The 17026-nt window shown below is 46.6% G+C and overlaps 1 protein-coding gene across 1 annotated transcript; it reads right to left on the bottom strand.

Moving 5' to 3' along the window:
* Positions 1 to 1285: 1285 nt before the first annotated feature.
* Positions 1286 to 16525, bottom strand: LOC137866647 (bromodomain-containing protein 4-like). Its single transcript, XM_068702686.1, has 22 exons — positions 16510 to 16525; positions 14711 to 14785; positions 13838 to 14069; positions 13658 to 13750; positions 12995 to 13132; positions 12687 to 12819; positions 12173 to 12486; positions 11486 to 11866; positions 11250 to 11378; positions 9915 to 10148; positions 9448 to 9704; positions 9259 to 9359; positions 8748 to 9005; positions 7579 to 7677; positions 6871 to 7212; positions 5986 to 6624; positions 4974 to 5068; positions 4682 to 4772; positions 4403 to 4536; positions 4126 to 4316; positions 3404 to 3632; positions 1286 to 3282 (listed from the first exon to the last, which is right to left on the bottom strand). Exons 3-22 carry the CDS (start codon positions 14021 to 14023, stop codon positions 3214 to 3216), a joined length of 4113 nt encoding a protein of 1370 aa, XP_068558787.1. The 5' UTR covers positions 14024 to 14069; positions 14711 to 14785; positions 16510 to 16525; the 3' UTR covers positions 1286 to 3213.
* Positions 16526 to 17026: the final 501 nt, after the last annotated feature.

Genomic DNA, 17026 nt, shown 5'->3' with positions numbered 1-17026 from the left:
ACACATCCAACATTAGAACACATCCAACACTAGAACACGTCCAACACTAGAACACGTCCAACACTAGAACACATCCAACACTAGAACACGTCCAACATTAGAACACACTAGAACACGTTCAACATTAGAACACACTAGAACACGTTCAACATTAGAACACACTAGAACACGTTCAACATTAGAACACACTAGAATACGTTCCAAACAGAACAAAGAGCGTTCAGGTTCCAGGCTGTGTCACAGAAGAAAATAGCTTTAATGGAAAGTCAAGAAGATGATTATTTGTTGTTGTGGACGCACGAATCCAACGCACCCATGTGACTTCATCATATCCAATAAGACGAGTCCAACTAACCGTCGCAAAATCGTTTGTTTTTAAATTACAGAAAAATGTAAATATTCATGTTCACGAAGTTTAGAGAGAAACAAACTAAGATGAGATGAATGATTCTAGTCCCACAACGTGAGGAGTATTACAACAGTGACATGAGTCACGATCTTCATCATCACCTCTCCTCCTCATCCTCACCAGATGAAGCAAACACTCAGCAGCTTCCTGTTGATTCGTTTGAATGTGAAACCACTGAAAGTCAAAGCTTCCATCAGACGCTCAAGACCACACCATCAGAGTGTGTGTGTGTGTGTGTGTGTGTGTGTGTGTGTGTGTGTGTGTGTGTGTGTGAGAGAGAGAACCTTCTGGACCACTTTGAGTCATGTGACTTTCTGCTGGTTTGAACTCGTCTCAACCACAAACATCCTGCAGACTCCTCTTCATCACACTGATCACGTTTTCTTGTTTGAATGTAAATAAACTCGTCAGACTTTTTTTTAAACATTTTTTATTCACAAGTCTCTAAACATATTTAGTTTATTCACTTCTTAAGTGTTTTGTTAAATGTAAAATGTGGATAACTAACTCTTAAGTTATGTTTACTTATATTTATATTCATTTTGTTAAGTTACTGTAACTTAAAGATGAAGTTATATTTGTTCTAAGACTTCTTGTTTCACTGAATTATTTTATTATTCCTGTGAAAAACTTCTGGTTTTAAAAAAGTACAAATAACACTTAATATTATGATCAATACTATTATTATATTAATATTATTTTTATTGTATAATTTAACAAACTTGAAGTTCACGTTTACTTATAATCAGCCTGCTTTCACCAACAAGTACATCACTTCACTGAGTACCTTCTCTTAAGAAGTACTCACGTGTACTCTGTGTAGTGCCCCCCCCCCGGTTGAAACCAGAACTCGGACACACAAAAACACAAAAAGTATTTATTTTTTAAATATTATTTTAATACTTTTCTTAAAAAACCATGTTGTAGTCCATAAAGTGAAGAGGATGAAAGTATCGACTCACCGACAGCTTGTTCTGCTCAAATTAATCAAAGAAGAAGAAAGAAACAAAACATTAAAAATAAAATGAAATGAAACAAAATGAAACAAAATAAACGCTCACTGATCTCTGAGACGACCTACGGAAGAAAGAAACGGTAAAACCTTCAACGGCACACGACGAAGACGAGAAGGAAAGAGACGAAGACGAGAAGCAAAGAGACGAAGACGAGAAGGAATGAGACGAAGACGAGAAGGAAAGAGACGAAGACGAGAAGCAAAGAGACGAAGACGAGAAGGAAAGAGACGAAGACGAGAAGAAAAGAGACGAAGACGAGAAGGAAAGAGACGAAGACGAGAAGGAAAGAGACGAAGACGAGAAGGAAAGAGACGAAGACGAGAAGGAAAGAGACGAAGACGAGAAGGAAAGAGACGAAGACGAGAAGGAAAGAGACGAAGACGAGAAGAAAAGAGACAAAGACGAGAAGAAAAGAGACAAAGACGTGATGAGGAAAAGAAAACAAGATTAAAAAACAACAACAGGTTTAAAACGGGGAAATGAAATGTGAATAAAAAGAGCTTTAATATAAAGTGAGGAGAAGATGTGACATGATAATAAGTGACGTCATCAGCACTCAATACTTCTGTTTTGGCAAAAAGAGTCGAGAACAAGAAACCGAAACTCTGCATAAAAAAAGAGATTTTCTCTTCGTTTCTTTCTTTACAGTAAAATTCTACAAAAAAATCAAACCAGAGACGAACAGACGAGAATCCAGATTCTTCTTCTTCTCCTCCACTTCTTGGTCGTATATAATATATATATATATATATCTATATATATATAGATATATATATATATCTATATATATATTTTCATGTATCTATTCATATATATATAATATGTATAATTTGCAGGGTATGATTGTTAGTTTAAGGCAAAGGAGACGTCTTAGAAAAAGATGGCCGACCGAGTCCTGAGAACCCCCCCACTTCAAATCCACTTAAAGGGACAGCTCACCCCCCAAAATATAACACACAGTCCTCCTCTCAGTCTGTTGGGTGTCGTGTTCTGGTCCAAAGGGACGTGGACTCGGATGTGTTCTGGTCTAAAGGGACGTGGACTCGGATGTGTTCTGGTCTAAAGGGACGAGGACTCGTATGTGTTCTGGTCTAAAAGGACGTGGACTCGTATGTGTTCTGGTCCAAAGGGACGAGGACTCGGATGTGTCCTGGTCCAAAGGGACGTGGACTCGGATGTGTCCTGGTCTAAAGGGACGTGGACTTGGATGTGTTCTGGTCTAAAGGAACGTGGACTCGGATGTGTTCTGGGTCTTTAGTCCATCACGTCGGGACTATTTTTTCTCTCACAAACCGAATCACGGGGCAGAAGGAGGCGTGCTCCTCCTGGTGGACGTTACAGTTCATGGTTTCATTCAAATGAGACGTCTGGTGCCACAACATCAAAGAGAAGACGGTAAACATGTGATCAACACTACAGCTGAGAGGAGGAACCAGTGCTTCTGGGTTTTAGGGTGAACCGTCCCTTTAAAATAAACAAAAAGAGACGAGATTAGAAGAAGTGATCGTTCCGTCCTTTCAGAGGAACAGAGGTTCACTGTTAAATTAAATCTTCATCATTATTTCTTTATTGTCTCATCATGAACACCAGGCCTGCTTTTTGTTTAGTTTCTCTCATTCACATGACACAAGCCAGCTGTTTCAACTACTGAGAGAGAGACAGGTACTATCAACAGTGTGTGTGTGTGTGTGTGTGTGTGTGTGTGTGTGTGTGTGTGTGTGTGTGTGTGTGTGGGGGGGGGGGGGAGAAGCCATGTGAGCCAGAGCATTGTGGGTAATATATTCTCCCTCAGAACAGATTCTCCTCAAAAATGGCCATCAGGTCGCTCTGGAAGTTGATGTCGATGGTGTCGGCCATCTGCAAAGGAGAAGAGGAGTTTAACCACTGGGAGCATGAAGTACTCCTGTGTATTACCACAGTAGAGTACCAGCAAAGTAAGGTACTTCTGTGTAATACTACAGCAGAGATTATTACGTACCGCCTCTCTCCGGCGCCTCTCCTGCTCGCGGCGGCGTGCCATCTCCCGCTGGTCGATAGTGGGTGCAGAGGGTGGGGGCGTGGCCTGTGGGGGCGGGGCCTGTGGGGAGTGAGTGGGCGGGGTGGAAGCCGGAGGGGTGGGGGCCAGCGGTGACTGTTGCTCCTGGCGACGGCGGGCGTCTTCTTGCAATCGACGAGCCTGCTCCACGGTGTCATCGTCATCACGGTTACTGGGTAAAAAATAGGACATTTTTATATTACTCTGTAAATTTAAGTCACGATATCATCACGATACTTAGGTCGCGATACCATATTGTTGCGATACGATATCATCACGATACTTAGGTCGCGATACCATATTGTTGCGATACGATATTGTCGCGATACTTAGGTCGCGATACGATATTGTCGCGATACTTAGGTCGCGATACCATATTGTTGCGATACCATGTTGTTGCGATACGATATCGTCACGATACTTAGGTCGCAGTACAATATTGTCACGGTGCGATATTATCACGGTACTTTGGTCACACACTCTACACAATAGATATCGTAGCTTAACCCTAACCCTAACCCTAACCCTTAAGTAATATGGTAGTGAAACCGTAAATATAACCGCGATACTATATTGTATCTATGTTTCCTGTTCTTCCCTCGCGTGGTTACGGCCGACTCGCCACTCGCCGCCGCCCTCCTCCTCCTCCTCCTCCTCCCACCTACCGTAGCTTCTCCTGCTCCCTCCTGATCTGCTCAGCCTGAGCTTTCAGCTGCCTCTCCCTTTCTTCCTTCTCCCTGGCGGCCCGTTTGAACTGTTCAAAGCTGTCGCTGGAGGAGCGACCGGAGGAGGCCGGCGTGGACTGAGACCTCTGAGCCAGACTGGCCCAGGAACCCATGTTCTTTATCTTCACATCCTGGGAGAAGACGGAGAGAGTTGGATGGAAGAGGACAAAAAACAATGTGGCTGTGATGTGATCATCTCACACTCGTTTACACACACCTGTGTCTTCTTTGGAGCGATGGGAGTTTTGGGCTCTTGCTTGATTTTGAGGTCTTGCTGGGAGCAGAGTGGTGCCGGGGAGTCTGGGAGGCGGTGACCAGGACGAGAGCTGTCCAACAGCTTCGGGTCTGATCCTGAGGGGGACGTGAAATGAGGATTAACTATAAATATACAGTATATATATACATACACAAAATGTACCTTAAAGGGCCGGTGTGAGTACTTCTAACTGAATGTTAGCGTCGCAGCACAGATGAATAAAAACAACGGTGGACTCACTGTGTTTGTGTGCGTCTTGGCTGAAGGGCGGCAGAACTGGAGACTGGGAAGGTTTCTCTTCTTTGACCGTAACAAGGTGGGACCTCTGGTCCTACAGGAGACACACACACACACACACACACACACACAAAAGTAATAATAACTACCACAGTTACCATTATTATCAGCCTCAGGGAAGCTCTTATAGATCCCGTTGTAAGCTAAAAAGGAGACTTGTTCTCTAATTGTTGTTGTGTTTTCAATGAGTGGAATATCGGTTCCAAGTGTTTTCCAGGAGGCGTGGCTAACTCACATGTTTCTTGGTCTGAGAGGGTGAACCCATCGAGTGGAACTGAGACATCTGAGGAGAGTGTATCATCAGGGGAGACGGACTCTCACGCAGGCCACCTGGAAAAAAAACACAAAAAACATTCCTCTATTTAATTCAATGTGACGTCTACAATACCTCCATGCCAGGTGGTCAGAAACACAACCTGTCACAATAAGTGTGGTGCTTTTATTTTGAAGTATCTGTTGTGTTTCTTTTACTATTATTATGTCCACACTATGTTTATTTCTTTTGTATTGAACTGCTTTGCATTCATTTGCATCCTGTGTTTTCCTTTGGTCAGGTGTTTCTAAATGTAATATTCAAATAGAATTTGACTTGAATTGATGTTGGTTTGATTTTTAAGTCGTTTACTTCACTGAGTCTTCACCTCCAACAGCAGCGCCTGAGTCACAACATTTGTTCCTACGTTTACTTCAAATAAGAAACATTTGTGTTTTTCTTGTTCCTTTGATCGTCTTGGGGTCGTTTCAGGATCTTCTCTCACTCTAACTGAAATGAACTTCTCGATGTATCTAGTCTGAAGCATTCTGCTCCTCTTCCTCGTCTGTTTTTGAAAGGGCAGCGAGGATTGTGATTGGTTAAGAGAAGTGTTTTGTTCCTCTGTAGCAGAATGATGATGATGATGATGATGATGATGAGTGGAGCCAGAGAGACAAAACTTTAACTGATATGTTTTACTTTCTCAGAAGAAAAACTGCTTATTTTAGACCTGCAGACAAAACAAGCCCAAAGACACGCAACCAAAATTGTGTCTCCTTGAACCTGTGGCTCATGTTCTCACATAGGAACTAGGAGGGTTGAGGGCCCTTTACATGTCTGTCAATGTGTGTGGATGTCTATGTGACGTAAAACCATCATGTGGAACATGTGTTTAAAGTCTGACACATGAAACCGACCGGCGGGCCGCGGCGGATCAGCTGACGCCGGTGGCCGTTGGACGGGTGCATCTCTATCAAGTATAGAAACGCGTTACCTGTTGAGAAAGGCTCTGCTTTGCTGCGAGGCGACGGCTGCTGCTGCTGCAGCAGTTGTTGTTGTTGTTGTTGTTGTTGTTGTTGTTGCTGCTGCATCTGTTGAACCTTCTGCTGCAGGGCCACTCCCTTCAGCTGCTGTGACGGTGCCGTCGGAGGGAACGGCTGGCGCACGTGGGCGTGGCCCGAGCCGTGTCTCTGTGTCAGGGCGGGGCCGGATGCGGTGGCGGCCTGCGTGTGCATCGTCGGCATCAGCTGAGGGGCGCCCTGCGCAGGCAGCTGCGTGTGCACGTGCGGCGGCTGCGTCTGCGCGATGGACCGAGCCTGCAGCGACTGCAAGAAGGTGTGAACTTGACCGAGGGGCGGGGTTTGAGAAGTGGCGGGCGTCGGCTCGTCGTCGTCTTCCAGCAGGGCTTGGGGAGGTTGCGCCGAGAGGGTTCCCAGGATGCCGTGCGACGCGGGCGATGACGGGACGCGAGGGCGGGGGAGAGTAGCGAGGGGTAGCGAGGGCTGAAGCTGGGGTGAGGAGGGAGGAGGCAAGGATGGGAGCGAGGACGGAGGAGGCTGTGAGGGTTTGGGAGGAAGCGGTGCTGCTCGGTTGCTCGGTCTCGACGGTTGCTGGGGAAGAGCAATGTGGATCGCTGCAACAACACAGAAGGAGAGAGAAGACAACATGAACAACCTGTTGCTGCAACTTTGTGTTTAATCTTTAAAAGAAGACAGAAGCAGAGATAAAATAAATGAATGTTTAAACAAACAACAATGATGCGAGGCTACTGCTATCTTATATTCAGGACAACGGAAACTAAACTATCAATTAACCAGAAAAGTGAATTCCTGAGTGATTGCTCTGTAACATGAGGTGAGCCTCTGCAGCGTGGACACACCTGGAGAGGGTGTGGTGGGGTGCTGGGTGAGGAACGGGTGCGTCTCGGTGGGCGTGTTTGCGTTGAGGAGGCCGGGTACGGCGGCGGCGGTCGGATTGGGCTCGCTGTTCGACCGCGACAGGTGAGGGTTCATGAACTGAGCCAGAGGATCGAATCCAGAGCCCATCAGCTGGGACGAGTCCAGAGACGGGACAGGGGGAGGTTTGGACTGGACCACCTGAGGCTGAGGCTGAGTCTGGGGCTGAGGAGGGACCGGACCGACTCCGGTACCGAGCGACAGGGGGTGCAGCCTCTTGATGTCTTTGATAGTCGGGATCTTCTTCTGCAGCTTGGGAACCAGCCCTGGTTTATGAAACATAGATAATACATGCTGAAGAACTACAGTCGTGAAACATCTCGATGTCGATGCTGAAACATCAGGGAGAGAACCGCAACAACAGAAGACGGAACATTTACTTCAAATGATTTGGCTTCTTTGTAGAATGGTGGAGGATGTGAACTCTCACAGCTGTACGTCGAGTGACTTTAAGCTCCTCCCATAAGCAGTGATGCAGTGTGTGTGTGTCTCGGGCTTTTATTGTGAAAGGGAAGGACAAGCGAGTAAATGTTTATCAGCCAAATCAAAAGCTTGGACATGAGGAGGAGCGGAGCTACTACACCAGCGGTCATGAAGTGCTGCTGCTAATAAAACGTTGCGTCATCCGTTACCATTCTCAGAGTCTTCACTGTCGGAGGAGTCGCTGCTGCCTGAAGACGAGGATCCCGTCTTCATCTTCGTCACGTTTGTCATTTCCAGATTCTTCTCTCCTGAAAACAAATCAGAGTCAGAATCTAAATAACGACGACGACGATATCTGTGCATTGGACAGAGCCCCAGGCTAGCCGTTTCACATCTTTGTGCTAAGCTAACCAGCCGCTAGCCGTCGCCTCAGTCTACTAGGAGAGCTAGTAACGTTAGCAGCACCGCTAACGGCTAACCAACGGAGGTTCACCTCACTTACATCATGATGCCTTCAGGCTCTGCCACCACCACATTGTAAACAGAGTTGATTTAACCTGATACAGTACATTACTTTGCTCCGTCTACTGTAGTACTACTCTGAAGTACTGTTTCTTTAATGCGACGGTTAATCCCGTCTCACAGCTTCCTAAAGAACACGCGATCGAAGCCTCACCGACTGTAATCACTGGTTCAACGAGACATTCAGGGTCACGACTCTGTGACAAGTGTTGGAATACAAACACTCTGTTTAACAAACAGGAGAGGATCGTAAAGCAGACCAGAGGAAAAAACAGAACTTCTAGATCTGATACTAATTATTGATCACTGATATATCAACAGATCTCTTTGATGTTTCATTACAACAAGGATCCACAACATGTATTTACATTTCAACGCTCTGAAGCCTGTAAAACATCAGAAATACTAAATGTTGACTGAAGGAAATTAATGAAAACTTTATTTACACTCTGATGGTTAACGTTAAACTTTATTTACACTGTGATGTTAACGTTAAACTTTATTTACACTGTGATGGTTAACGTTAAACTTTATTTACACTGTGATGGTTAACGTTAAACTTTATTTACACTGTGATGGTTAACGTTAAACTTTATTTACACTGTGATGGTTAACGTTAAACTTTATTTACACTGTGATGGTTAACGTTAAACTTTATTTACACTCTGATGGTTAACGTTAAACTTTATTTACACTGTGATGGTTAACGTTAAACTTTATTTACACTGTGATGGTTAACGTTAAACTTTATTTACACTGTGATGGTTAACGTTAAACTTTATTTACACTGTGATGGTTAACGTTAAACTTTATTTACACTGTGATGGTTAACGTTACACCTCTACTAACAGCTTACCTGAGGTCTTCTTCTTCTTCTTGAGGCAGCTGGACACGTACTTCTCCAGCTCTCTCAGCGTGGACGGCTTCAGCGTCTCAAAGTCGATCTCGATCTCGTCTGGGTTGGAGTTCTTCAGCGACGGCTCTCTCGTCTGGATGATGTGCACGACGCGGCCAAGCTTGTCTCCGGGCAGCTTGTTGATGTCCAAGCTCAGCTGGCGCTTCTCCTCGTATGACATGGGTCTACACCTTTCAGAGGACACGCCCCCAAACACACCTGAGGGGGGAGGAGAGAGGACAGGAGGAGAGAGGACAGGAGGATAGAAAATAGAAGGACAGGAGGATAGAGGACAGGACAGGAGGACAGAGAATAGGAGGACAGGAGGATAGAGGATAGAGAACAGGAGGATAGGAGGATAGAGAACAAGAGGATAGAAGGACAGAAATAAATATGTTACACACACACGTTACATAATTATTGGATTATTCGTTTAGATGGACACAAACAAACAATCTTCTTATTTACATACCTGGTTCATCTTCTGCCTCCAGAGAGGCCGAGGGGACGAGCGGCGTTGGTCCGGGCTGAAGTTGAACGACCGGCCGACTGTTTTTAACTCCTTCTTTCTTTCTGCGATTGACAAAACGATGAGATTAGCTCCAATCATCAACGCGTCTACATCCCTTTCATCGCTTAAATCTCTGCCACCACAACCTACCCGGGCTTCTTCCTCTCCTTCTTCACCACCACGATCGCCTCCTTGCTGCTCTTCATCTTCTTGGCGGTGGCCTGAAGCGTCACAGACGGAGGAGGAGCCTCCAGGGGTTCCTCTACTACCGCCGCCATCTTTTTCTTGTGCTTCTCTTTCTTCTTCTCCTTCTTCTCCCTCTCTTTCTCTTTCTCTTTCTCCTTCTTCTTGGGTTTGCAGGCCGGAGGCTGGGAGAGCGCTGCCAGCTGTTCGTGGACAGCTTTAAGCTGGAGGACACAAACAAAGCTGGAGGACACAAACAATAACAAAACACACACAGCGGTGGTCTTAAGAGACGAATAAAATCAAACAAACAGCATGCTGCACGTTTGCTTGACTCAGCGTTCACCCTGGTTCGGTAAAGCTGCTCTGCGTGGCCCACCCACCTTGTTTGAGTCTCATAAGCCTCCCTCCCCCTTCATTTTCCATCCTCTAACCTGTTCCTGTAACTCAGCCAATCGGTGATGCCTTTCGTGCTCCGAGTCTGCCCCAGAGGACTCCGATTCAGAGGAGCTGCTGGAGCTGTCGTCTTCCGAGACGGCGGGAGGAGGCGGAGCTTGTCGAGTGGAGGGGGTGGGGGGGTGTTGGGGGGCCGACGACGGGGTGGGAAAAGGGGCGGGCTCCTCAGGCTCGTCGTCGGGCATTTTGGCGAAACGCATCTCGAACACGTCCTGTTGGGATGGAGGACGGCAGGAGAAACGGTGGTGAGCTCCACTTGATCCACAAACATACAGCTTACAGTAAAAAACGAGCCTTTTCGAACTCGGATGTAGAATGTAACCAGGTAAGAGTGTTTAACCATAAACACCTGAACATCATTGTTTCACAAGGAGTCAATTAAACAAGCTAATAAAAGACAAACGGTAACTCCTTAACACGGGTAAGAACCGAACGGTAACTCCTTAACACGGGTAAGAACCGAACGGTAACTCCTTAACACGGGTATGAACCGACCGGTAACTCCTTAACACGGGTAAGAACCGAACGGTAACTCCTTAACACGGGCATGAACCGAACGGTAACTCCTTAACACGGGTATGAACCGAACGGTAACTCCTTAACACGGGTATGAACCGACCGGTAACTCCTTAACACGGGCATGAACCGAACGGTAACTCCTTAACACGGGTATGAACCGAACGGTAACTCCTTAACACGGGTAAGAACCGACCGGTAACTCCTTAACCCGGGTGTGAACCGAACGGTAACTCCTTAACACGGGTAAGAACCGAACGGTAACTCCTTAACACGGGTATGAACCGACCGGTAACTCCTTAACACGGGCATGAACCGAACGGTAACTCCTTAACACGGGTAAGAACCGAACGGTAACTCCTTAACACGGGTAAGAACCGAACGGTAACTCCTTAACACGGGTATGAACCGACCGGTAACTCCTTAACACGGGCATGAACCGAACGGTAACTCCTTAACACGGGTAAGAACCGAACGGTAACTCCTTAACACGGGTAAGAACCGAACGGTAACTCCATAACACGGGTAAGAACCGACCGGTAACTCCTTAACACGGGTAAGAACCGAACGGTAACTCCATAACACGGGTAAGAACCGACCGGTAACTCCTTAACACGGGTAAGAACCGAACGGTAACTCCTTAACACAAGTATGAAACTTAAACCCAGATATGAGCTGAACCGGTACTGCGGTGCACCAATACACCTCTAACATAGAGCATATGTAGTGGTTTAAAAAGGTAGGAGGGTTAATCTGGCTGTGGTTATATAGTGTACATAATATTTTTTGTTGATTACCTGTAGTTTGCGTGCCATGCCCACCACATCGTGGTCTGGGGGATTGTACTTGTAACAGTTGGAGAACATCAACCGGACGTCTGCTGCATACTCCTGAGCGTCTCTGTACTGCCTGTTGTCAAGCTTTTTCTGGATGGAGACAACATGATCAACTCCAATCCAACTTTTAAAATAAACAAAATGGAGGTAATGGGGTATTACTCCATGTTGGGGTCACACACATCCTGATAGATCACCTTGATGTTGCTGAGATCCATGGGGTGCTTGATGATGTCGTGGTAGTCGTGGAGGCTGAGGGCCTTCACGTCGACAGGCTTGTAGAAAGGCCATGCGTATCCGACGTGTTTCTTGGACAGCATCTCTCTGACGAGGCGAGCGCAGTAACGCAGCTGCTCCTGACGCTTCTGCGTCACCGTCACCGCCCCCGCCTCCAAACAACCGCCCCCCAGGTGATGCTGAGAGTCCGGCTGTGACGTCTCCTTTTTGGGCGTCTTGGACGGGCGAATGCTGTCCCGCCGTGGCGGCCGAGTCTCGGCGGAGACGGGGGAGCATTCGCTCAGCTGGTCGTTGGCTGTGGGTGTGGTGGTGTCAGCTTTCCTCTTCTGGCTCTTTCTTTGCTATTGGAAACAGCAGAGATTACAAAAACCAGCTAGGGACGCCTCCCCTGAAACCCGGTTCTAAAAGGGGAACCTTCCGGTTCTGCTATCGTTACTTTAGAAGTTAGGGAGGGAGGGAGTGAGTCTCTCTCTCTCTCTCTCTCTCCTCTCCACCCCCCAGCGTGAGACTCACATCATGATATGTTCATCACAACATGTGACCAACAAGCAGAACATCGGTCTGTTTGTGGAGCAGCCGTCAGGTAACGGTAGTGATGTCATACAGTAGTATGTCATAGGTTTAACTTCCCGGCTTCTCCTCCTTACCTTGATGAGGGCGGGGGGGCTCTGCAGCATCGGGTGCGTCGGGGCCGGAGGGGGGACAGACGTCACGGCCTGGGCCAGGACGTCTGGTGTGGAGAGGGGGAACGGAGGGCCCAGGTGAGGAACGTGGGAGGGGGGTGTGGGAGGCACTCGTGGGGGGTGGGGGTGGGGGTGGGACAGGGCGGGGGGGCCCTGAGGGGGGGCGGGTGGTGCCACACGGGTCTGAGGGGTGACGGAGGGGGAGGAGAAGCCCCGTGTGTGGGGGGTGGTGGAGGGGGACGAGGAGTCCTGACCCGAGTCTGACTTAGTGATCAGACCTGAAGAGAAGAAAAGAGATGAGTGAAGACGTGATGATAAGAACATCACCACGGTAACGCACATGATGAGATACTTCAACACAACAGAAGCCGCTCTGGTGGAAATGGGCTCCCGTAGGAACCCGTGCAGACGACAGGAGAACCGTGACGTTATGTTACAGTTTAACTGGCATCTTTAGGTCCACATCCTAAACTGGTACCTGGCTCCCGGCGGCCCCCCCGGCGGCCCTTAGTGACCACAGCGATCTCCGTCTCCTCCTGCGGCATCTCTGTGATCTTGTGGAGGAAGACCTTCTCCAGGGCCTCCGCCATCAGGACGATGTCATCGCCGGGCTACACACACACACACACACACACACACACACACACACACACACACACACACACACACACACACACACACACACACACACACACACACACACACACACACACACACACACACACACGTTCAGGAGCTCTGTTCATGAGGTGTGTCACCTGATGTCTCCTGGAGGTCTCGGCTCACCTTGTTGTAGATGTAGCAGTTGGTGAACATGGTGTTGAAGTCCTGGATGCACTCGTGGGCGTTCCAGTAGTAGTTGTTCTCCAGACGTTTCTTGATGGTGCCCATGTCCATCGGGATCTTGATGATCTTGTAGTAGTCCTTCAGGGAGAGAGTTAGAAACTCATTCATTTGGTAACTTCAGAGGAACCTCTCACCAGTGTGTAGAGAACTACGGTGGCCTTCAGGTAGAGTTATCTTCACACTAGATTTCAATTAGAAGCTACTCTTATCAACACTCTGTTCTTCATGACTAAATCATTGATTTTAAAAACATATGTAGAATTTTTGAAACGGTATCAGTCATGTCCACCATCCTCTGTCCTCCTCCCCTCCTGTCCTGTCCTCTACCCTCCTGTCCTCTTGTCTCTTCTACCCTCCTGTCCTCTTGTCTCTTCTACCCTCCTGTCCTCTTGTCTCTTCTACCCTCCTGTCCTCTTGTCTCCTCTACCCTCCTGTCCTCTTGTCTCTTCTACCCTCCTGTCCTCTTGTCTCCTCTACCCTCCTGTCCTCTTGTCTCCTCTACCCTCCTGTCCTCTTGTCTCCTCTACCCTACTGTCCTCTTGTCTCCTCTACCCTCCTGTCCTCTTGTCTCTTGTCCTCCTTAAATAAAAACAGGTGACTCACAGGTAAACCGAGCTTGATGGCGTCTACGGGAGCCTGGAAGGGCCACGCAAAGTGGTGTTTCCACAACGTCTTCAGCACCTCTTTGAGGAGGAACTAAAGAAATAAGAACAGAAATCTATGAAACTCAAACTCCAAACAGAGTTTACACTCAATGTAAAGACACAAGCAGAGGTGTGGTACCTGCAGCTGGTTGGTCTGTCGTTTGGGTCTGGAGGGGTTCCATATTTCGGGGGGCGGGACGTTGAAGGCCAGCGGCAGGGGGGCAGTGGGGAGGAGCTTCTGGCTGCTGCTGGAGGCCTCCAGTCCGTCTCCCATCACTGAGGAAGGTTGTAGAGACTGAGTGGACAGTTTGAGTGGATAGGACATGGTGGGGGGGGCCCCCCTCAGGCCATTACAGTCTTTACTGGACTCTCTGGGGGGGGGGAGACAGCAACAGCATCAACACCACTGTCACTAATACACAGTTTAACGTGTAAATAAAGTGTTAACGTTAACCATCACAGTGTAAATAAAGTTTAACGTTAACATCACAGTGTAAATAAAGTGTTAACGTTAACCATCACAGTGTAAATAAAGTTTTAACGTTAACCATCATAGTGTAGAAAAAGTTTAACGTTAACCATCACAGTGTAAATATAGTTCTCCTGACGATGGTTCTCCTCCAGTACTCAGTAGAACATGTGGTTCTAGTCTCTGATCTCTGATCATGTTTCATTGTTAACAACTAATCAAGAGGAGAGCTAGTAACGTTAGCAGCACCGCTAACGGCTAACCAACGGAGGTTCACTTCACTTACATCATGATGCCTTCAGGCTCTGCTCAGTGAACATGAGTACTGGCTGAAGGTACATTATAACGTTATCGTGATGTGTTCATGTGTAATCTGTAAAATGTAGTTCTGGTGATGAACGTGAATAAATCCAGTAGTTTGAAGGAGATGTTTTCATGTTAATATAAAATAGATATTAGAGATGAATTATGATGTTTGACTTCATAACACGAGCTCTAAACACATCATTATACTTCAGTAAACATTGGTTCATTGTGACTCACATGTTTGTTGCTATGCAGCTGTGATCTAATCCAGATGTGTGATCATGTTCTCAGGTAGAAGAACGGGCATCACACCTGAGAGACAGGAGAGGTGAGTCATCAGAGTGTTTGTTAAAAGAGTCACATTCCTTCAGAACCTGTTCGACGTCACCTGCACCTCCTGTTATGCATTTCCAACCAGTTCATTTGACACCATCTTGTTGTTTTATATGCAACCAGTGAACAGGAAGTGACCATATCTGGACTGAGGAGAGAGACCTGTCAATCAGCGTGTAGCCCCGCCCCTAAATCATCCCCTGCTTTATGGTCTGTTTGACTCTAAATGGAGCATAATGTACTAAATGAACATCATGCTGTATTGAAGAAGACTTGAAACTAGAGACTGAGACCATAAACTCACAAAACTTTATCTTTTCACATGAAGATAGAAGCTAAAGTGAACCACATCACCTGGATGTGGTTCTGCATAGCACAGCAGTGCTAACGCTAGCTAATGCTGAGCTACAACGTGCTAAGCTAACGTTTAGCTCCACTAACGTTTTAATCTCCAGGTAGTGTCACTATTTTCACCACGACGAGCTCCAAACCCACTGAAACCAGCCTGAACATGAAGAAGAGAACAGCGGCCATGTTGGTTGTTTACGTTCACTGTGATCATTTTAGGGGGCGTGTCTTTGGAGGCCTGAAGGGGCGGACTCTCTTTAGAGCTAATGATGCTAATGATGCTTTAGTTGGAGAAGAGGACGTTAAACTCATAATTCATCTTTATACTGTACTACATCTCAGAGGTACATGTTGTACTTTATACTGTACTACATCTCAGAGGAACACATAGTACTTTATACTGTACTACATCTCAGAGGAACACATAGTACTTTATACTGTACTACATCTCAGAGGAACACGTAGTACTTTATACTGTACTACATCTCAGAGGAACACATAGTACTTTATACTTAATTTAGCTGATACTACTTCACGTTACACACTCATACTACAGTGTGTTATTTGTACTTGTACTGCAGTAAAGTATGTGAATACTTCTTCAACCACCGACTGTCGTAAAGGATTTAAAAACACCGTGATAATCTCAACGCTAACGTAACGTTATCACGTAGCTCCCGGTAACGTAAACCGACTACACGCTAACGAGGCCGAGTGTCGTGAATTCGTCACTTTTAAATCACCAGCAGTGAACACGACGAGATCAGTTTAAGTAAAAAACAACTTCTCTTCCTCTTCTAACCTTCCGTGTCAGTACGCCGCCATGTTCCCACTGACAGCTCCAGATTCTCGGACATACGTACGTCACGCTTCACGGGGGAGCTCCTGCGCCATCGCACGTAATCTACGCAGCCGAGAGAACGTAAAGTTGCGTCGCGAATCCGGCCCTACGGTGCTACAAACAAACAGCCTTAGCTAGCTAGCTGGGTTAGCGTGATAGCGGCTAAGCGTGCACACTTTGACAGCGCGCGCAGGAGCGTCCACTTTTTGCGCCACGAGCACGAGACTTTTATAACGCGGGTACAAAGAAGACGGAAGACACGACACAAGAATAACCGCGCAAATGACACCAAATCCCGCCATTTTAAAAGACGAAAACAACGGGTTTATCTCGTGCGTCCTAGCCGGTGCGCGAGGCCTGCGGGGACACTGACAGCGCGCGAAATACGCCCCCCCCCCCCCACCACCTTACCGACGGCCGCTGTGGACGTTTATACCGGATTTCCCTCCGGTTATCGGTGTCTGCTCGAGTAAAACCAACGTGCTCCGTAGAGAGGATTAAAATCACCGTTTACCTTCTTCGGTCGGCTGTTTAGCGGCTACGCAGACCTTCCTCGCCCCACAATCCAGAACAACAGTCGCGTTCGACGTCGGGCGGTGACGTCAGACGCACGGGACGCAAGGTTGTCAGCCGAAGTGACGTCATCACACCCCCTCCCCTTCTCTCGGGTAACATCACGCAATATGTCGTCATGATTTCAGTGATGAAAACATGTTTATCATTAAAATAATGAAATATGACGTAATCATTTCTAATAACATTAATGTGATCGTAATAAAAACACTATAATAATGTCAATATTGTAATACTATGTTCTTTATACATTATATAACTATATATATACGGTTATATAATATAATACATTTTGAAGTTGGTTGTGTTAAATTTAGCAAAATAATGAATAACGCATCAAAACATTTCAGTAGGCAAGAAAAAAAAGTGTTTGTCTGAGATGTTAAAATAATTCAAAATGAAAAATTTATAAATTTAAAAACAGGATTAGAATCAATTTACATTTAAAGTATAACTGA

This window comes from Cebidichthys violaceus, unplaced genomic scaffold (assembly GCF_023349555.1).
Source record: "Cebidichthys violaceus isolate CVI_PGR_0920_01 unplaced genomic scaffold, fCebVio1.0.p SCAF_88, whole genome shotgun sequence".
NCBI lineage: Eukaryota > Metazoa > Chordata > Actinopteri > Perciformes > Stichaeidae > Cebidichthys > Cebidichthys violaceus.
This window is presented reverse-complemented; position numbering and strand designations above follow the sequence as displayed.

Bases quoted from the DNA above. Each gene is read 5' to 3' on its own strand.
- LOC137866647 (XM_068702686.1), bottom strand. From the start codon at position 14,023: ATGTCCTATCCACTCAAACTGTCCACTCAGTCTCTACAACCTTCCTCA. The intron at 9,705-9,914 runs GTTAGAGGATGG...TGTGTCCTCCAG, and splicing joins TGGCTGAGTTACAGGAACAG to CTTAAAGCTGTCCACGAACA. The intron at 4,317-4,402 runs GTGTGTGTAAAC...GTCTTCTCCCAG, and splicing joins TCGCTCCAAAGAAGACACAG to GATGTGAAGATAAAGAACAT.